Here is a 19,349-nt window from a genome sequence, read left to right as displayed (position 1 = left end):
GCACTACCATACCCAGCTCCATCTTTGAAGCCTTACCTGTCCAAATAATTGAGTGGCAAGCCCAGGTGTGACCCTGAATTCAAATCAGGGATTCCCTTGTCACGGGACTCATGCGACCTGAGCCACTTCCTGGATGAGTGACAGCCCTCTTCTGCTGAGAGCGTACGACCCAGTGACCAGGGCTGAAGCAAGTGACCTCTGCAGAAGGCCTCACCACCCATTCCAGAAGTAAGGCTACCTTGGTTACTGGTACCCAAACTTTTCAAGGGCAGCAAGGCTGGGGCATTATCACTCTACTTTGGGCTGGGGATTCTAGAAGACCTGTGGGGCTGGAAGCCGTTTTCCAGGACAGAGTGTGTGTAAACAGCCACACTGACACCACCCACAGCTGCTGATTGTTTATTGCACAAGAAACTGGCAATACCAAGGCAGGGGCAGGCATCACAAAACAATCTGTCAACCAACTTGGTACAAGCTAGCACAGGCCTTTCTGTACACACTTTCATTACACACACACACACACACACACACACACACACACACACACACACACACGAACACCTGTGAGCCTGATGCTTCCTACCTTGGGGGCAGCTGGTCCCCCACCCAGCAGAGTAGCTTCTGTGATGCTCGTGGGGAGTATGGTACGAAACTGCATGGGAGAGGAAGGGATGAGTAGCAGTAAGCTGAGCCACTCAGATCAGCATGTGCAATGTTGGGGGAGGGGCCACAGGCTACATGGGGTGTGGGGGGGGCAGGTAATGAAGGTAGAAAGGGACTGTCCTTGGAAGGCACCTGTGACTAGTTTGAGAGCATGCCTGGGGTGCCCCAGAGCTAGTCTGCACAGGGAGTCTGCATGAGGGAGTGTGCCGCTATAACCACTCTGACACCCCAGAGGGGCCTGTGTACCTACATGGGAGGCTGTCAGGAGCATCATAAATCCAGCCAGTGTCTTTTCCCATGGTCAGATAAAGCCTCATGCCTGCACAGCACAAACACTCGGCTGGCCAAGATGTGCTCCATCCTAAGCCACTGTGAGCTCCATAAGCCACTGAGGAAGAGCAGCGCTGTCAACCTGGTCCTAGCTGGGGGCTGCCTGGTCTAACAAAGGCTACAGGATGGCGGGGATGCACTGGGCCACAGAGCCAGGCCTCCTGAGCTGGGGAACTGCTAACTAAGCAGGTTCCTGAGAGGAGCAGCCGTTTGGGAAGCTATTGGATCTAGAGGGTTGAGCCCTCAAGGACCCAGAACACCTGGAGAACCGGCTCCTTGATAGAGGGGTAACAGCATACCCAAACAAAAAGAAGGCAAGCCTACACACAAATATACGTCAAGTTTATGTCACAGGACGACGTCTGGGGCGGCTGCTGTCTCCCCCCCCCCCCCCCGCTGACACACAGGTGGTGGCTTCTTCAACCCTTTGGTTGCTAGAAGAGACGACTGTCGGCACTGGGGGCTTGCTGCTCAGTCCCTCGGCTGCAGGCCGCCAGGGAGGATACCTAAGAGAGCTTTGGTGCAGAGTTACTCCCTCAGGCCTGTTCCTCACAGACTCCAGCAAAGGTCTAGGAAAGCGGGGCCTCTTCTGCTGGCAAAGCCCCTTGGCTTCCTGGGTCCAGTCAGCTAAGCCACACAGCCTATCTGCTCAACTAACATGAGAGGCCCAGCTTCTGTGGCAGCCCTCTGAGGCAGGGCATGTTCCCTCACACACACACACACACCTAGACTTGGTCCTAGTGGAGGGGGTGATCTTGCAGAGGGGCAGCCCTCTGACTTTGCAATAGTTGGTAAAGTCAAAGGTGACGACGGGGGTGCTTTATTTCCAGACTGCCGTCGCCATCAGGTAGGAGAAAGGGGCCACAGAACCTCTTTAGGGTCAGACTCTTGGGTCACCAACATGATCATATCACGGTCCCACACAGGGCCACTATCCAAAGGGGCCTCCCAAGGGCTGTGCAGCCAATGGCATCTCAAGCAGGAAGGAATCAAGACTACGTGTGCTGGAGGGCATGGGAGGGACAGCCTCGGCTACTCCTGTCCAAAACCCTCGGTCTCCTCGATGGCATACAGCAGCTTCTCTTTCAGCTGTTCATAGCTCTTGTAGGGTGGCAGATCCAGACGGTTGAAGCTGTAGAAGACAGAAGAGCAGGGTTCCAAGTGTCTTGCCCTCGCCAGCCTGCCTCCCAGCCTGCCGGCTTCTAGCAAACTCACCATGTGTGGCTCCGGGGCAGCCAGGTTTCCTTGCCAACTCTGTCAATGCAGAACTTCTGGGGTCCGTTGCTCCCTGCCATCCAAGGCAAGTGTACTATGTCAACACAGATGGCCTTTCCCAAAGCAAGAACCTTACCCTCCCCAACTTCCAGGAAGATGTGCATGCCCCGGGCTGTCCTCACCCCCTGCCAAAGCCCCAGGAGGACAGAGGGAAAACGTACCAATGAGTTCAGCAAATCCGCCAACAGGCAGACGGCAAGTTCCCGTGACAAACTGCAGCAGCCGGATCCTCTTCTCGTTGTCCATCTCCTTCACCACCTATAATTCCAAGGAGTTAGGGAGCCCTTCGCCCAGCATGTCAGACCTTAGCAGGGACATCTCCAGGCTGCGGGGGTGGGGAAGCACAGTGGGCACGGGAGGCAGACACCAATCAGGGGCCTTCAAAGATGCTTCCTTTGAGGGTATTTGTAGAACATCCCAAGGGTCCATGGGACACTGCTTGGCCTCAGGGACATCCTGGGCCTGGCATCCTTCCCTCCTCCTCCCCCACATGCTGCTTTTAAAGACACACCAAGGTTGGGAGTGGCTGTTTGGTGGAAACAGGGCTTCTTCTTAGGGAAATGAAATGTAGTGGAGTTGAATAATGCACAACACAGGGAAGGAGCTAAAGCCACTGAACTGAACACTTTAAAATGTCTAAGATGGTGAATTGCAAGCCATGTGAAGCATACCTCCACAAAAACTTTATACAGAAATACAAATACACACACACACACACACACACACACACACACACACACACACACACACACGGATATTTGCATATATCTTTTTCCATGCATGCTCTCCTTGTTAAACAGCTGTAAAACCTACATAATACCACATATATAAAGGAACCAAGTCATTCAATTCAGGACAATGGGCTCACTGCATTTTTGCAGACAAGTGTGCCTTCCATCTCACCCCTTCTGACTGCAGCCGAACTTCCTGGCTGTGGGTCCCCTTGGCTCCTAGAGACTGGGCCCAAACTGACTGCTGACAACCTGTCATGCAAGGTGCCAACAATACACCCACAACCACCTCTGTCCTGCCCAGGGATAGGTTTGTCCTCTACTTCTCCAAGTTGGGGAGGGTAGGAATATGTCAAAGATGAAGGGTTCTTGAGTCTGGCGTCTAGGTAGGTCTCGTGTCCATCGGGTAACTGGTAATCATCCCTGACAGACCCTTGCCCCCCCCCTCCAGGGCGACACAAGCCCAGTTCGCACCTGCCAGAACCACTGGATCTGCTTGCTGCTCTTGGTGTAGTGCCGGTAGATGGCGTTCTTCTGCCAGTCGTTCATGTCTATCTCCTGCATGCCGCACAGCATCAGCTGCAGGGAGGGACGTGTCAGTGCCCTCCCCATGGCACGGCTGCACACCCACACGCTGCTGCCTCCTCTCACCACAGGTGACTCCCAAACTTCGTCCGCCTGCTAGTTCTTTCCCAAGTTTGAATGCCCTGCTCTCTAAGCACGGGGAAGTCAGGGCTGAGGATCAGGGACAGACACTACCTGTGCTGCTGCCTAGCTTGCTGAAGTGGGGGGCTTGGTGGGTGACTTTCTGTGTGCACATCATGGATCTGGGGCACCCCAGAAGCACTGAACTCAAGGGCCCACAACTTTTGGCACCCACCTCCAGCTCTTTCTCATCAAAATATCTCAACCACTCCAGAGGGGCCACCTCATTGAAGCCATCCAGGAAGGCTTTGGTCTGTTCTTCCACACCTCGGGTGAATCGCCAGTCAGTCAGCAGCCTAAAACCAGAGAGGAGCCACTGATGGAGGCCAGGCTTCACTGCTCCTTTACTGCTGAACCTCATACTTACACAACTATATGGTTCAATGGAATAGACCAAGCAACCAGAAGAGCTTGGGTGGGAGGTCTGTACATCAGCATTGGACACAGAAACCCTCTGGGTCAGGAGAGACGGCAACATCTTAGCTTTATATTTCTTTTAAAAGTTCCCTGCAGTTGGGAAGGCTCTTGAACACAAAAAGATCAACTTGGAGCAGGTAACCAAGGCCAGAGGCCTCAGGTCCATAGCTCAAGTCATTATGTGACCAACCAAGGCAGATATACCAAGGGTATTCCTGCACAGTGGGGCCTGCTCCAAGATGGACCAAGAACAGGGTAGAGTCCTTTTCTTGTGGCATCCCCTCTCCCAGGCCCGAGGCTCACATGATATACTCTTCCTTGTTCTCTTCTGTGACTCGGATGCTCTCACCACCTTCCTTCAGCTCATGGGTTGTCACCTTGCCCAGGATCTCCATGTCCTGGATGAAGAACAGCTCCAGGCCACACTCTTCTAGGTTGTTCTCTCTGGGACACAGGAGGCCAAGGGGGAAGATGTCCATCTTATCAAGGTCTGCCCTTGACTTGCCCGACTTCTTACTAAGGCACCCAACAGGCACTAGGCACTGACAGGTGGCCAGGAACCCTGGCCAGTGCAGAGAGAGAATTCTAGAACAGGGGACCTAGAAGCTCTCATCTCTACAGGCTTTGGGGAGGCCAGGTAATCACCCAGGGATCTCTCTGGTAGAGGAAATCAGGGTCAGGGTACCAACTGGTCAATCAGTGCTCGGCTCCACCAGAGCAGGGCAAGCCAGGACTCACTTGATCCAGACAATGGAGTTGTAAAACTCGGGGTCAATAGACTCTAGGTCCTTCAGAGTTGGTCTCTTGTTGAGCATCCGCTTGTAGAAGGGAAGGGTGAAGCCTGTGTCGATGAACTTGCCATGGTACAGAGCCTGGGCCAGGAAGAGGCACAGCAAACGGGTTAGAGTTCCTGGCCAGCACCCGAGGCAGACCTGGGGTTCTCTGGGTGTCGGCTCTCTCCCCGTGGAAGGGCTCCCCGAGAGCCAGCTGCCCTATCTGAAGGGGAGACTTGGGAAACAAGCACGTCTTTTCTGACCTGGGCATAGGGACAGACTCATCCCACCCTAAAAGCCACAGGGCAGGCAAAGCAGGCCCACTGTCTGTCTGCCCAGCAAACTGGCCAGGCCACTCCCCTTCTAGCAGAGGCCTGTCCCCCACTTCCAGGGAAAACTTGTTCATAACTGCTCCAGGTGGCAGCCCTGACTCACTGGCACTGTGAGCGGATGGCACAAGAGGCCAAAAATAATGTAGACACTGAGGCTGGCGAGAGCTGGCAGCCAGTGGTGAGTAATAGTCTAAGAGTCTCACTGGTCTGTCGTTGTCTGCTGCTGGGCCAGGCAGGGCTCTAGACCCAGGAAGAATGTGCCCACTTCTGGAGCCATTGCCAGCATTTAGCCAAGAACTTCCAGATGATAGGAATGGCCATATTTAGTGACAAAGCCTTAGGTCCCTTGGTATCCAGAGGAGGGAATGTGGGATAAGACTGAGGACATCAACAAAGAAAAGCTGGCACTGGGCCACAGTCATACCACAGCCTCATAGGTCCCTGCTCAGTGTGGGTCATCACAGGGGACACTGCATGGCCCTCTCCACCGCTATGTTGAGCCCGTATTTCTAGGAGACTATGGTTGCTGCAACCCCCCCTGCCTTGCACCAGCCAGCTCACTGTGGCTCTGATCTCAGCCCATGCTGATCCCTAACTCTCTTCCAGAAGGTCCAGTGTCTCAGCAGACATTTCCAAAGGTCCCCTTGCCATTGTGGCTCAGGAAAGACACAGCACCTCCAAGACAAAGGCAGTAGGCAGCCAGTTAGGGCTTTGCTTGACCCAGCCACATCCTGTAAGTCTCCATGGACTTAGATGAACAGCATGGCATGGGCTTCCGCATAGTAATGTAAGAAACCATGTGACAGCCCCACATGGCCACCGAGAAATCTCTCTCTTCTCCACAACTACCTAGCTTTGTTGTTTTTCATTTTCAGGTTAGAACTTGTATGAGGAAGAGGGGAGAGTCATAGTGAGTCCTAGACAGAGGGCAGGCCCCTGGTCCCTGAGAGCTGCTGCTCATGTCACTGCTGCCTCCTGGGGCTGCCCTTCTCAGAGGTCCCAGGCCCCTTACCATGGCGATGAATCTGCCGATAAAGCGGAAGTAGGTGAGGTGGTCAGGGTTGATGGAAGAGGCTGGGTTGATCTGCAAGCAGTAATTGTTCTTCCCAGCATATTCGAACAAACAATACATAGGGTTGAGCACCTCGTGGGACAGGAGGAAAAACCACTCTCTGTGAGGAAGAGAACAAAACAATGGAGCCCTCTGCTGGGTCAGACCATCTGGACGCATGTGTCCCAGGAGGTCAGTGAGCCGGCCCATCCCAGATCTTAGGTGAAGGAGAAGAAGAACCCCTGAAGATGGTGCTCAGGAGACCTGTGTGGTCCTGTCAGCTCCCAGAGTACATGTACATTACAACATCTCGAGCTTCTGGTGGCCAGGGATCCCTCACACCCAGGGCCACCATGCATCACTGTGGGAGCTGTGTGCTGTACAAAGGCACTATATTAAACATTACAGGCTGGGCCAGCAAGAAGGCTCAGCAGGTAAAGGCTCTTGCATACAAGCCTGACAACCCAAGTTCAATCCCTGGGACCCAACTGGTTAAAGATGAGAACTGAATCCCCATAAGTTGTCCTCTGACCTCCACACATGCTATATGGCCATAAAAACTCATACACATAGACCTACACCCCAAATAAATAAATAAAATGAAATCATGGATATACACATTTATTACAATGACATTTCTGCTCTAGAACAGTATCCACCCCGCTCCACCCAACTTGGTATGCAGTGCAATGTGGAGAATACACGGTAGCATGTTCCCAAACCCCAAACCCTGAAAGCTCTGTGATTCACTTGGCCTCTAGAAACCTCATTCACTCTAGCTACCCTATATGCACCTAACTTGAATGTTGCCCTCCCATCACCCCAGAATCCATTTACCATCTCCTATCCCAGACTTGGACACATTCATCTTAACCAACACCCACCCAATAGATGCCTCAGCATCTATCTGCACCCTGAGTATAAGCCAGAATTCGGGGTCCTTTAGGGCTTGAGCTAAACCAGCGGGGAACAGCCCCTGGCTGCTGTCTGTGTGTGGCTGTGTAGACGGAGTCCTTCGGTGCAGAGGGTGCCCCGGTATCCTGTCCGTGGTTCTACCCTGTGGTAGAACAGCATGATGTAACCTACCATAGGGTAAAACCACTGGCAGGACACAGAGAGAGACACACAGGGCGGGAGCCACACCAGCAGCCCACCAAGCACAGCCTGGAGAGGTCACCACGGAAAAAGAACAATCCGTTTGCAGGATAGGGTCAACACCGAAGACTACACCACCAGCAAACAGGACCAGAGGTGGGTGAGCCGGATGCCAAGCAGGAAGATATCCCCCCACCACCAATTCAGCGGGATGAGAGGTCAGCACAGCCAAGATGCACCTTCTCCCTACCAGGGCCCTCCACCTGTCGTCCAAGGCGATGCTTTTTCAGCCTGCTAACTTGTGGAGCGAGGTAGCACAGTGCTTTGGGTTGTTTAAGGAGATTGCTGACTGGTGTACATGACACGCAGCAGGGGACAGATATGCTTAGATACATCAGATATGTCTGAGAAACCTGACTTCACCTGCTCTGGCTGCCTCAAAAGGAAGGGAAGCCGAGAGCTGATTTTAAGGGACACCCACAGATCTCAATAGTTAGCTACTGCCCACTGATACCACTTGACAGGTTGATTTTTAAGTATAGAAAAATGACATGTAAGCTGGCATAGAGCCATACACCATATCCCTCCCCAAGAATCCTCCAGCACCCCCATAATCTAGTAACTAAAGGGCTGAGGTCTGACCTTGCTTCATGGCTCACTGGTACTAGCCAGAGATTTATAATGGGATTTTCTTCCTTTTCTTTTTGGAGACAGGGTCTCAAGAGACCCATGCTGGCCTTAAATTCACTATGTAGCCAAGGACAGCCTTGAATGTCTAATCCTTCTGCTTTTATTGTTTAAATGCTACAATTACAGATGTGAGTCACCATGCCTTTATGTGGTGCTGGGACCAAACCCAGGGCCTGCTCACTGGACGGCATCCTCCCTTAACTGAGCTGCATCCCCAACCCAAGAGATGATTCTGAATATCACATGGGGGCCCTTCCTGTTGATGCAGGAGAACTCAGGGAATGAAGAGCAGTATGGAGGAGGTGGCTTTTTAGCCATGGGCCCTGAAGCCAGGGGACATGGGGTAGAACACAGCCCTCTGGGCATCCTAGCTCACCTGGCGATGCCACCGTAGTCCAGGCCCTCCTCACCACGCATGATGATGTAGAGCCGGCGGCGCAGGTCATAAGGTTTCATGTTCATAATCTGGGGAGACAGGGTATCTGGCCATCCTGCCCCTGACCCCAGCACAGCAGGCAGGGATGTGGGGGCAGGGGACTCTAAGGCTTACTGTCTAGCAGAAACGGTCACAAATGCTTATGCCATGAGGTGGGATTAGGTGATGGGAGGAAGCCTGCTTGGCGCAGGATCCCAGAATCTATAATAGTCTCTAACCTGTTGGAAAGAATCCTCGAAGAGTGTCTGCCTGGAGACGCTGATCTTCACGTGGCTGGGTAGGGCATTTGACTGAAACAGAAAGGAGGACTCACCCGGGGCTTCTCAAGGATGCCCACAATGTGGCTCTCCCGTCGGTGACTACACAGACCCCAGGAGTAGAAGCCTCCTCCTTAGAGACAAGCAGTTCAGAGTGGGGCAAGCATCTTGCACCCATCTAAGACACCCCAGTGCTATGTGGTTCTGGGAGACCAAGCTGACAGCACTTCAAAGCCTGACTCACGTGGCAGAGGAACCGGAACTGGTGATACTTCCACCGAAAACTTCGGTCGTAGGCACCAGGTGAGCCTTGCTTTGTCCTGGCAAGAGCAAAGAATGTGCTGGAACCTGTGTGAGCTCTCAGAAAATGAACAGCCCATCTCTGAGAGCCCTAGGGAAAGATGCTCTGCTCTGTGACTTTAAGGAGGAGCGACTGCCACTGAGAGGGGAAGACACGTGGAGAAAATGCCACATCTCTCACTTTTAGAGATCATGTACCTCCACACCCTGCTCCAGGTAAGGAAGATGGCCCTGGGCCCATCCACACTGGCACTGGAGGGTAATGATTAGCACAACACATACACATATAGACCCCTTCCTCCCCACCCAACTGAACAGGACAGACTGGGCTTGTGCTGGGGGACAAGACTGTGGCTGTGAAGGTCCTTACCCTGACTCGAACCCAGGGCGAGGATCCTTAAAGGTGGTGGTGCGGGTATTGTGGTCCACAAAGTACCGCACACCCTCACTGGTGTATTTCATCTCCCACCCTGGGGGCAGGGCTGGCTCCTGAATCATCCTAAAAACACAGAAGAGGGGTTATGGGCTGCTGTACTTAGAGGCTGGAGTCCTTGAAGTCCTATTTTGTCTTTGCTTCCTCCAGGCTCTTCAGAGACCTCCGTGGGAGAAGGGGCACCCCAAGAATATGTACCCGGCAAGACTCAAGTTGTAAGAAAACAGGCAATGTGCAAAAAGCAGCCATTTATTACGGGGCTAAAATGCCAGTCCTGGGTGGGTAACATCAGCCTGCATGGTCACTACAAGTCTCGAGACACCATGTGTCCCTACTCTACTTCTCAGTGCCTGCTGTGACATCCTTCCATGCTCCTGTGCCCACTAGAAAATTGTGATACTCTCGTTAGACTGCTATGTGTCTTGAGACTCCGAGGTCCTCACTAAGGCTAAAAGTCCCCTAACTGTGAGGCAAATGCAACGCCATTTAACCACAGGTGGAGCTGCACAGAAGCCCTCAGCCCATCCTCACAACCCCTCCGCCTGAGTCCTCACCCCTGGGTCCGCGGGTCCTCCCACTGGGTAGTGCGCGTGTTGTGGTTCACGTAATACACCCGTCCATTGTCCTGCCTCTTCTCTGCCACAGGGGAAGAAGGAGAGCGCAATCAGATCCCAGCAGTCTGGCCCTCTCCTGCTGCCTGTGTGATGGGTTACAACTCTGTCCCCGTCACCAACCTGTTACTGAAGGTTAAGAGGAGAGACCTGGCCCAGGCAACTTGTCACCAGCCTTCCCTGTTGTAGGGCAGGGGAAGGGCACAGCCATGCCCAAGCCCTGTTGGATGGGAAGGTGGTGTGCCAGTAGAGATGGGGCAACCCTAAGGAACCAGGACGTAACTGGACCCAGCTGTGCAGTATGGCTACCCTGCAGGCCTCAGAGTGGAATGGAGGCTGGGTGGAAGAAAACCAGAGACAAGCTCCAAGCTTCAACAGGCCACCTTTCCCAGGAAGTTCCCGAGCCACAAAGCTGTTTCTGCCCTGGCAATAAGCAGCACTAACAGTGCTCAGCCCGTCACAGTGACACGGGAAAATTAAAGAAACACCGGTAATTAGTTCCAGGAGCGAGGGGAACCTAAAAACTGGAAAGGGGACGAAATGGGGAGACCGGCAGCCCCTGCTCCCCTCTAGAACATTGCTGGGACAGTTCCTGAACATCTGAGGTCTGGTCTTCAGCTCTACCTTACCAGTTGTCCACACAACTGGAACTATAAACAGACTTTGTCAACCACACCCTCACAAAGCTATAAAAATAAAGGAAAGAAAGAACGGGAGGTGGCGGAGCCTTTGTAACTTTCAGTCCCCAGCTAGCGGGTATGTCTGGCCTTGGAAGCAGCTCCTGCTCGGAGCCCAGTCCCCACCCTAAGCTGTCCGAGGGTCAAAGCCAAGGCCAATAATGAAGCAGGGTGACCTGTCCAGCGGGTCTGAGCCCTTGGCCACTTGGCCTTCTGTTGCTACTGCTTGGAGGCCTGGGGACCTACTGGACAGCCTTCAGTGAATGGTTCTGTAGTGCAGAGATGGGGAAGACCTTTTATGAACACAACAGCACCATGTTTTAGGGGACTAAAACATTTGTCACATGCCAAGGCTGCTCAGGAGCAATCTGGTCTAAACTGGAGGTGCCCATCTACACCAAACAATAGTTGGGGATAGCCATGGGGGCCCCTTGGAGGAGTACAATGGCACTTGAAACCTCAAGGCAAATGGAAGACCAGCAGGCTCACCATCAAAGGTATTCTCTTTTGGCCTTGCTTTTCCATTCTTCTTACCATTTCGGGGGAGGCAGCTCTGCTACAGCCCTGGTAACCCGACCCAGAGCCCCCAGTAGGATATTCTTGGCACAGTGTTTTCTTCCAACCCTTGGACTCTAGCAATCCTCCTGCCTCAGCCTCCACAGTGCTGTAACTGCAGACAAGTGCCGCCATGCCCAGCCTCAGTGTTCTTGTCTCACTCATGGAGCATTTCTGTTTTCCTGATGTACACAAACAGCACTGAGCCTGAGCCTGGCTCCTCTTCTCCTACCTCACATGCTTGCACACTTTGTGCCTGGGGCTGTCCTCCAGTCTCCACAGTTCTCTCCGTGGTGACTGTCATTTAGACAGATAGCTCTAGAGAGAAGTAAGTGCAGCTGGTGGAGCTGCACTGAGTGCCTGTGCACAGCCAAACCAAACTCCAGTCCAGGTTCCAAGTCACCAGCTACGATATGGTGCTGCAGACTCCTGCTTGGCCTGACTTGGTCAGGATCCCCAAGTTCTACCCTCATGTTTGACCCACTAACCCTTGGGGAGCCAGGCAATTTGTCTATGTATATGGAGATTTCCTACCTGAAATCAAGAATCCATGGGCTTTACTAACCAATATTTCTGGCTAGGCTCCAGGAGCCTCTTGGTACTCTGTAGTGTAACAGAAGCTTAATGACACTCTAGAGGAGTTAACAGAACCTCTTAACTTACCACCAGGGAATATCTGTGTCTGCATCAAGATCTAGCCCAAAGGAGCACATCCTGAAGATGATGCCCTTGACACTGTGGGCATACCAGTGGCACTTCCCCACCCACGTAATACCATCTGTGAGCACCACCAAACCAGCACCTACCATCTTCCGCTACCCTAACCAAGAAATTCAGCCACACCTGCTCATTCCTGTGCAAACTGCTCCCTCCGGCATCAGGGACTCTTGTGGGATTGAACAAAAGCCTGCCCAGCTCAGAAAGCTGCTGAATTTCCTGGCTCTTGCCATTTAATGGTACTTTTTTGCATAGTACTCCTTCCTAGAATAGCAATGAAGCCTACAATCTCTCCCAAGTCATGGACGTCTTGCCTTAAAGGATGCCTGTGCCTTAACCCTTTGCAAGTCATACAAGGACCTGGGATAGGTGAGAAGCAGCTAGTGTTGACAAGGGATCATCAGCCATTAACTAGCAGTGCTGTACTCTCAGGACCAATACCCAGTGTGGAACTCTGCTTCCCGTGGTCTCGTTCGCAACAGGACCACAACCAAAAGCAGGTTGACACTAGTCAGAATTAGGCTGCTATCCATCCTCCGGTGCTCAGCTGCAAAGAAGACTTGTTATGACAGCCCCTTATGCCAGAGTCACAATTAGAGGGAAGTCTGCATGGACACACCAGACAGGTCAAGATAACTGGGATTCAGTTGCCCCCCACCCCCACCACCAAACTCAGTACTCAAGCAGAACCGTCCCATGGCTGCTTGGGGAAATCTTTCTTGGGGTCACACACTCCTTCAGCTGGGGCAGGTGACTGCTGCGGTGACACAGAGAACCCCGCTGGCTCTACCACTGCCACTGCTCCGGCTGGTGTCCTCAGCACATGTTTAAGTGCAGTGAAGACCCAGGGCACAGCACATGCAGAAGATGGGGACAGAAGGCCAAGAGCTCAGTACTTACCCCAGCCAGGCGGGAGGGGGCCCAAGGGATCATGGTCAGACGAAGCACTCGAAGACTAAATACAAGAAACAGCAGAACACAGAAGTTAGAAAAAAGGCGACTCTGGTTAAAAAATGAATGCATCAACAGAAGTAGGAAAGCTAAAGACTCACTTCCACATTTTAGCCCTTAGTAGAGAACACAGTGAGACCTCAGCTAGCATCTGCTCCTTCAAAGTCTTTAAGGAAAACCAGAAAATGAACTCTCTGCAGCACTGGAGGACTAAGAGCAGGGAGAACAAGTGGGGTTGGGGCCCAGAAGTCAGGCCTGAACATGGCAGGAGGGCTCAGAGCAAGCTCCCCGCCAGCTCCCTGCCGACCTCTGTGCTGCTCAGCTCCTGCTCCCGCGGCCAAGGCAACTGAAATCCTCACCACCTCCAACTTTCTCCAAGAACCACACACAGGAGGGGAAAAAATACTGCAGGCCTTTCCAATGAAATCATTCCCACAAGCCCTGCCCACGCCCAGGGCTTCCTGGCTGGGGCCGGCCCTCTGCCCGCCACCTCCCTCCTGGGTGTGCAGCATCCACCCAGACTGAGGGCACTTTCATGCCCCAAGCCCCTCGTCTCCCCCGGGAATGTTTTCCTTCCCTCACAAAGCACCTTTATTCTTTCCCTGCCTGAACCTGAAGTCGCTCAGTGTTCTGCATTTGCCTGTCTGGGGAGGTGGGCCGGGGCTGCTGAGAGAGAAGGGAAGGGGCTCCTCACGGCAGGGTCGGCTTTCTTTCTATGAGCCCCTTCACTACTTCAGCCCCAAGGTCCCAGGGGAAGGGCTGCAGTAGATGGAGAGTTCTCGGCCCTCGGGAAGCAGGGGCGCGCTGTCAAAACCTTCTCAGTTAAATAAAACAAGCATTGTTTTACTCCCTTCTTGCAAGCATTCTTATTTCACTTACTAGAATTTAATCATCATACTGGGGATCAGGTTCTAAATGCAGACTTCAGGCTGCAGACCTGGCTGGCCCCATCTGGGGATGACAGAGCCACACACATGAGCAGACGGATGAATGCGGCTCAGTCTGGGCTTGAGCAAATACTGGTGGTGCTCCACTGCCAACCGACTCCCACCACATCCCTCCCTCCACCCTCAACTGAAGGGACAGAGGAACTTTCTTCCCAAGGTGCCAATCCAGGCTCCTCTTCCAAGTGAGTTCCAACCGTCATTTAAGTCTTGAAACCATAGGTGCCTTGATGGGACAGGGCTCCTTTCAGTAGAGGACCTCCTGCCACAGGGATCAAAGGACACTGTGCAAGGTTGGGGGAAGCTGGCCTGGGGCTGGCGCCTGTCACTGCCAACTCTATCCCACCTCAGATCTGCCCCAATGACGAAAATCTCCCCAGCTCACACTGGTCATCTGGGACCTGGGTGAGTTTTGGAGGGGTGGGTGGTGAGGTACATCACCTGGTAACATTCCTTCAACTAGGCTAAGAAGTCTTCACAAAAGCTCTTGGTAGCAGAAGCTGAAGACTGGATGTGAGACACAATGCATCCATCCAATAAGAGCCTAACTGAAGGCAGCGAGCGGGTCAGTGCTGAGCGACAGGTATGACCCTGCCCTTTTCAGGGACTGGATGCAGGGATTCACACATGCTAGGTGAAAGCTCTTACCACTGAGCATACGCCCAGCCTGCAAGTGAGACAAGCCAGGGGTGGTGCCACAGACCTTTAATCTCAGCACTGGGAGGCAGAGGTAAATGGGTCTCTTTGAGTTCAATGCTAACCTCGTCTATACAGCAAGGTCCAGGCTATCCTGGGCTACATAGAGAGACCCTGCCTCAAAAGACAAAAAATAACAAAAGGAAACCAGAAGGAAAGAAAAAGAAGAGGCAACTGGCGCATAAGTCTGGTGCTTCCAGCTCTTTGGAATGTGTATAAAGTATCCCAGGTTCCAGCAGGTCCTTCCTGATGGCACAGAACTTAAAACAAAAATATCCATCAGCCCCTTCTTCTCTTTCCATGAACTGAATTCTCTATAGTTGAGGCAGGCTTCAAACTCAGGCTCACACTCCCTCCTTGCCTCAACTTCCCAAACATCTGGGGCTACAGGTGTAGCACTGTACCTAGCTAACACCTTTTCTTAACCCTCACTATTTGTTCAGTTTCACTGTTTCTATCCCAGACTTCCTAAGATGTTGGCTCTCCTTCATCATAGCAGTCTTTACTGAATTTCCCTGGCACCCTCCAGTTCCTATCCTATCAGTTCCACTCACCACACCCTCAGCCTGTAAGAAGGATGGAGAAGAAAAGACAGATAGGAAAGGGCGGATGAGACTGAAGAACACAGCATGGGAAATCAGAACTGATGGACATCAACAGTGACCTCACTGTTTATAGCTAAAGCCGACCACTTGATTTTTTTTTTTTTTTTTGATATGTCTTCTGTAAGGTACATTTTACAACTCACATCATAAGAAAAGAAAAGAAAAAACAAAAATAAAAGCTTTGCATCATGACCAAAAAACCCAAAGCAAACTCCCATGCCTTCACTGGAAACCAAACGCCCCCTTTCCTCAGCTTCCCTGAGGATCCAAGTGTGCTACAGAGCAGAGCCAGAAAAGCCCACAAGGGGACTGATACCCAGAACACCTGGAGGTGCAGATAACTCTGAGAGACAGAGCAGTGTCCTTCAGAACCAGAAACACAATGTGACTGCTGAACCACCTTCCTAGGTAATGTCCCAGGGCTGGAGGTCCAGGATGCATGCCTTGAGCCAGAAAACTACGTGAGTTCAAGTCCCTCTGGGATTAAGCACAAAATCCCAGTAATATTTTAAGATACAAATTCAGAAATAAAGAACGTCTAGCAAACACAGCCGAGGACAGAAAAGACTCTGGAAAGGCCAGAGGGTGCAGAAGGGGAGAGGCATGCATCGTGTTTGCAGGATAGACCTGATGGAGCCAGAGCAAAATCCAGGTGCCAAGGACGTGGCCCAAGGGTTCCCTGAGGGAAGGGTGGAAGGTCCAATCTGAGTCCACAGAGCAGGAAGCACAGGGTGACCTGGGTTGGTCCTGCAGACCCTGGCTCCCTCCTTTGGCCACCAGAGGAGGACAGGTGGGATGCAAACAGAGGTGCCACATAAACGAGGGACGGGTGTGGGACAGTGCTAATGCAATGACACAACACGCAGGACGGGGGGAGGGGTCCTCAGTGGCCCACAGCGGGAACACACGGGGCAAAAGGAGCTGGCAAGGGGGACGCAAGCAAAACAATGTGCCCGCTGATTCAGAGCAACAAAGACACCTTAGGCAGTCAAAAAAGCAAACGCCAAAACACCGAGAGCAGTAACCCGGGGAGCACGGGAAAGGTGCACAAACATGGAGGCTGGCCCAGGAAGGGAGGCCGGAGCCAGCAATCCTGATGCCCCTGATGCCCATTTTAAACATATTTCATGTCCTCTAAAGTGCAGCGGAGAACAAGATCTCAGTTTAAGCCCAGCAAAAGGAGAAGGCGGGGGAGTGATGGGGACTGCTAGCAGAGTATCAGTTCTTAGTCTTCCTAGTCAAACCCTGGGTCAAGGCCAAACCCCAAAATAACTGTATGAAAGCAAGCCTTCTTACTTGTAACCAGGACATGGCACCATAGCACACGAGAGGGAAAACCAACAGACATTCAGGGCAGACAAAAATAAAAAAAGGTTCCCACCACGTTTCTCCAGTACAAGATGTCTTCTATTTCACAGAACAAGGTAGCTCCTCCAACCCAAGCAGCTGAGTAACCCATTCCACAATACTCAGAAAGAAAACGGTTTTTGTATTTAAGTTTCACTTCTCAAGAAACCCCCACCCCCAATCCAAACTTTTACCCTGAGGGCTTGCTAAAGTGAGAGAGGCAGGCAAAAGAAAACTGCTGAAGAGCAGGCGGAAGCGAAGCTGGGACTCTTCCAGTCCTACCTCGACGGCCTACGAAAGAGCCTCACGTCTGGGCCAGAAGAAAAGAAGATTCTTTTCAGAGATTGGTTTTGAAGTTTAGAGAGAAGTGAGATAAAGAAAGGGCAAAAGAAAGCTGCCACAGGCCGGGCAGCGGTGGCGCACGCCTTTAATCCCAGCACTCGGGAGGCAGAGCCAGGTGGATCTCTGTGAGTTCGAGGACAGCCTGGTCTACAGAGCGAGTTCCAGGAAAGGCGCAAAGCTACACAGAGAAACCCTGTCTCAAAGGGGAAAAAAAAAAGAAAAAGAAAGAAAGAAAGAAAGAAAGCTGTCTCAGGCCTTCTAGATTTGGGAGCCAAGACCACTATGGGAACGGAAAGAAGGATGGCAAATCCAGCTTCAGACACACTGGTGGCTGACCTGAGGCAGGACACGGCGCTACTAAGTTAGAAACTTGAGGAATCTCACTGTAATGAGTGAAGTCTGTAGTGAGTGTCACATGGCTGGCCACCCTTTCTCCAGCTCATCAGCAGTCTACAGAGTGTGTGTGGCTGCGAACACTAATGGCAGGGAGTCCACCATTCCTGGCAGGCTCTTGCCCTCTCACCTGGTAGAGGAATCTCTGGCTGAAGTGCTGCATAGCCCCCTGGAGCTGATTCCGCTGTGACTGCCACTGCTCATAGTTACGCACGTACTCAGCAGTCGGGCGCTGCCAGGTGGTTGTCCGGGTGTTGTGATCCACATAGTAAAACCTTCCTCGGGGGTCTGTGCGTTTTTCCCACCTGGAAACGAAGAGCTTGGGCTGAGACAGCTACTTCACCATCTTTTCTGACCCCCCCCAACCCCACCCCACCAAATTCTAAAAATATTCTCAGGATGTCTTATAAGGAATTGACTAGTTGCCTGGGCTACAAGTAGGCATGTGGCCTACTGGGACAATCAAAATGAATCTCAGGATATTTTCTGGGAAATTCTAGGGGAGAAAAACAGTCTTCCATCTTTTCTGACTGAGTAGAAAGCACAGAGCCAGCAGCCACTTGTTCAACTATACAATGAGGTTGGCCCAGTAGACAGCAGGATAGGAACACAAGACAAAAGCTGGGTCGTGGGTTATAGTATTGAGACACAAGATCTAAACTTCATTAGAAATCAGGGCATCTAGAATTTTCCATCACATGAGCTGATAAACTCCCTACAATGCCTACGTCAGATTGGATATTGATTTGTTGAGACAGGGTCTCACTACATACTCTGGACTAGTCCGGAACTTACTCTGTAGACCAAGCTGGCCTTGAACTCAGAGATCTTCCTGCCTCTGGCTCCTGAGTGCTGGGATTAAAGGTGTGCACCGCATGTCCAACTTTGAATACTAATGTTTGTGATTTATTCTCTAAGGACAGTGATCTCTTGGTGTCATTAATTCCTTAGCTGTGCCTCTCCCTTGGCCTTCCTCTAATGTGGGCACCTGTATGTCCACACTACTCTGCTCTCCACTGTGATCCCATGTCACCTCACCCTGCTGGGCTGGGCTGCACCTTTCTCCTGGGTTGGCTTGCTCTCATTTGGTGAAGTAAATCACACAGAACTTTCCGAGTAGAAGCTCCAAAGTCAAGTTTCTGAAACTCAGCATGTCTGAGGATGCCGACTTCGTCCTCTACATTGGAATGTTAAAGCAACAGGAAGCCATTTTCCATCCTTGATGTGATGGCCACTCTACTGCTGCTGTGGCATTCTGGATCCCATCCTTTCTAACCCACCCCCATCCTTTCTATGGACCCTATGTTCTCCCTCTGGAAGCTGCCAACATCTTTTCTTGGCAGTCTGAGATTCCATTAGATGTGGCTTGGGCGGGTCACTCTTCATTTTCCAGGCTGAGCCCTGGATGTGGGCCCTGTTAATCTGGATACTTTGCATTTCCATTTTGGCAATTCTTTTCTTTTTGGTTTTTTGAGGCAAGGTCTCACTACGTAGTCCTGGCTGTCCTTTGAACTCACAGAGATTCACGTGCCTCTATCTTTGAGTGCTGGGATTAAAAGCATGCACTACCATGTCTAGCTCATTTTTTTTTCTCTTTTCTTTTTGTTTGTTTTTTTGTTTTGTTTTTTTTTTGTTTTGTTTTGTTTTTTCCACGATAGAGTTTCTCTGTGTAACAGCCCTGGCTGTTCTGGAACTCTCTTTGTAGACCAGGCTGGCCGAGAACTCAGAGATCTACCTGTCTCTACCTCTAGAGTGCTGGGATTAAAAGTGTGCACCACCACCGCCCAGCTCACTTTTTTCTTCCTTTCTTTTTTTTTTTTTTTTAGACAGGGTTTTCCTATATAATCATTTTTTCTTTAAAAATTTTTATGTTTTCTTTAGTGTATGTGTGTGCGTGCACATGTATGTGCTAGAGTGTATATGTGCACATATGGCAGTCAGTGGACAAGTTTCAGGAGTCTATGGGTTCCAGGGATTGAAGTAAGTAAGTAAGTTTGTCAAGCTTAGTGGCGAGCACTTCCGC

The 19,349-nt window shown here is 51.7% G+C and overlaps 1 protein-coding gene across 1 annotated transcript in view; it reads right to left on the bottom strand.

The window, feature by feature from the left end:
• Window positions 1-385: 385 nt before the first annotated feature.
• The window catches only part of Wwp2 (WW domain containing E3 ubiquitin protein ligase 2), a 150,995-nt gene continuing 132,031 nt past the window's right edge, over window positions 386-19,349 (bottom strand). The window contains exons 10-24 of the mRNA XM_036188023.1: window positions 17,457-17,631; window positions 12,949-13,003; window positions 10,043-10,124; window positions 9,426-9,554; window positions 9,000-9,075; window positions 8,717-8,788; window positions 8,439-8,527; window positions 6,239-6,398; window positions 4,860-4,993; window positions 4,425-4,565; window positions 3,880-4,000; window positions 3,474-3,578; window positions 2,430-2,526; window positions 2,209-2,281; window positions 386-2,125 (exon numbers count right to left, since the gene is read on the bottom strand). Of these exons, the coding sequence (XP_036043916.1) occupies window positions 2,026-2,125; window positions 2,209-2,281; window positions 2,430-2,526; window positions 3,474-3,578; window positions 3,880-4,000; window positions 4,425-4,565; window positions 4,860-4,993; window positions 6,239-6,398; window positions 8,439-8,527; window positions 8,717-8,788; window positions 9,000-9,075; window positions 9,426-9,554; window positions 10,043-10,124; window positions 12,949-13,003; window positions 17,457-17,631 (1,609 nt within the window). The 3' untranslated portion in view covers window positions 386-2,025. The remainder of the gene's footprint in view (window positions 2,126-2,208; window positions 2,282-2,429; window positions 2,527-3,473; window positions 3,579-3,879; window positions 4,001-4,424; window positions 4,566-4,859; window positions 4,994-6,238; window positions 6,399-8,438; window positions 8,528-8,716; window positions 8,789-8,999; window positions 9,076-9,425; window positions 9,555-10,042; window positions 10,125-12,948; window positions 13,004-17,456; window positions 17,632-19,349) is intronic.

This window comes from Onychomys torridus, chromosome 5 (genome assembly GCF_903995425.1).
Source record: "Onychomys torridus chromosome 5, mOncTor1.1, whole genome shotgun sequence".
In the NCBI taxonomy this organism is placed as follows: Eukaryota; Metazoa; Chordata; class Mammalia; order Rodentia; family Cricetidae; genus Onychomys; species Onychomys torridus.
The sequence above is the reverse complement of the archived record's forward strand: the minus strand, read 5'-3'. Positions and strand labels throughout refer to the sequence as shown.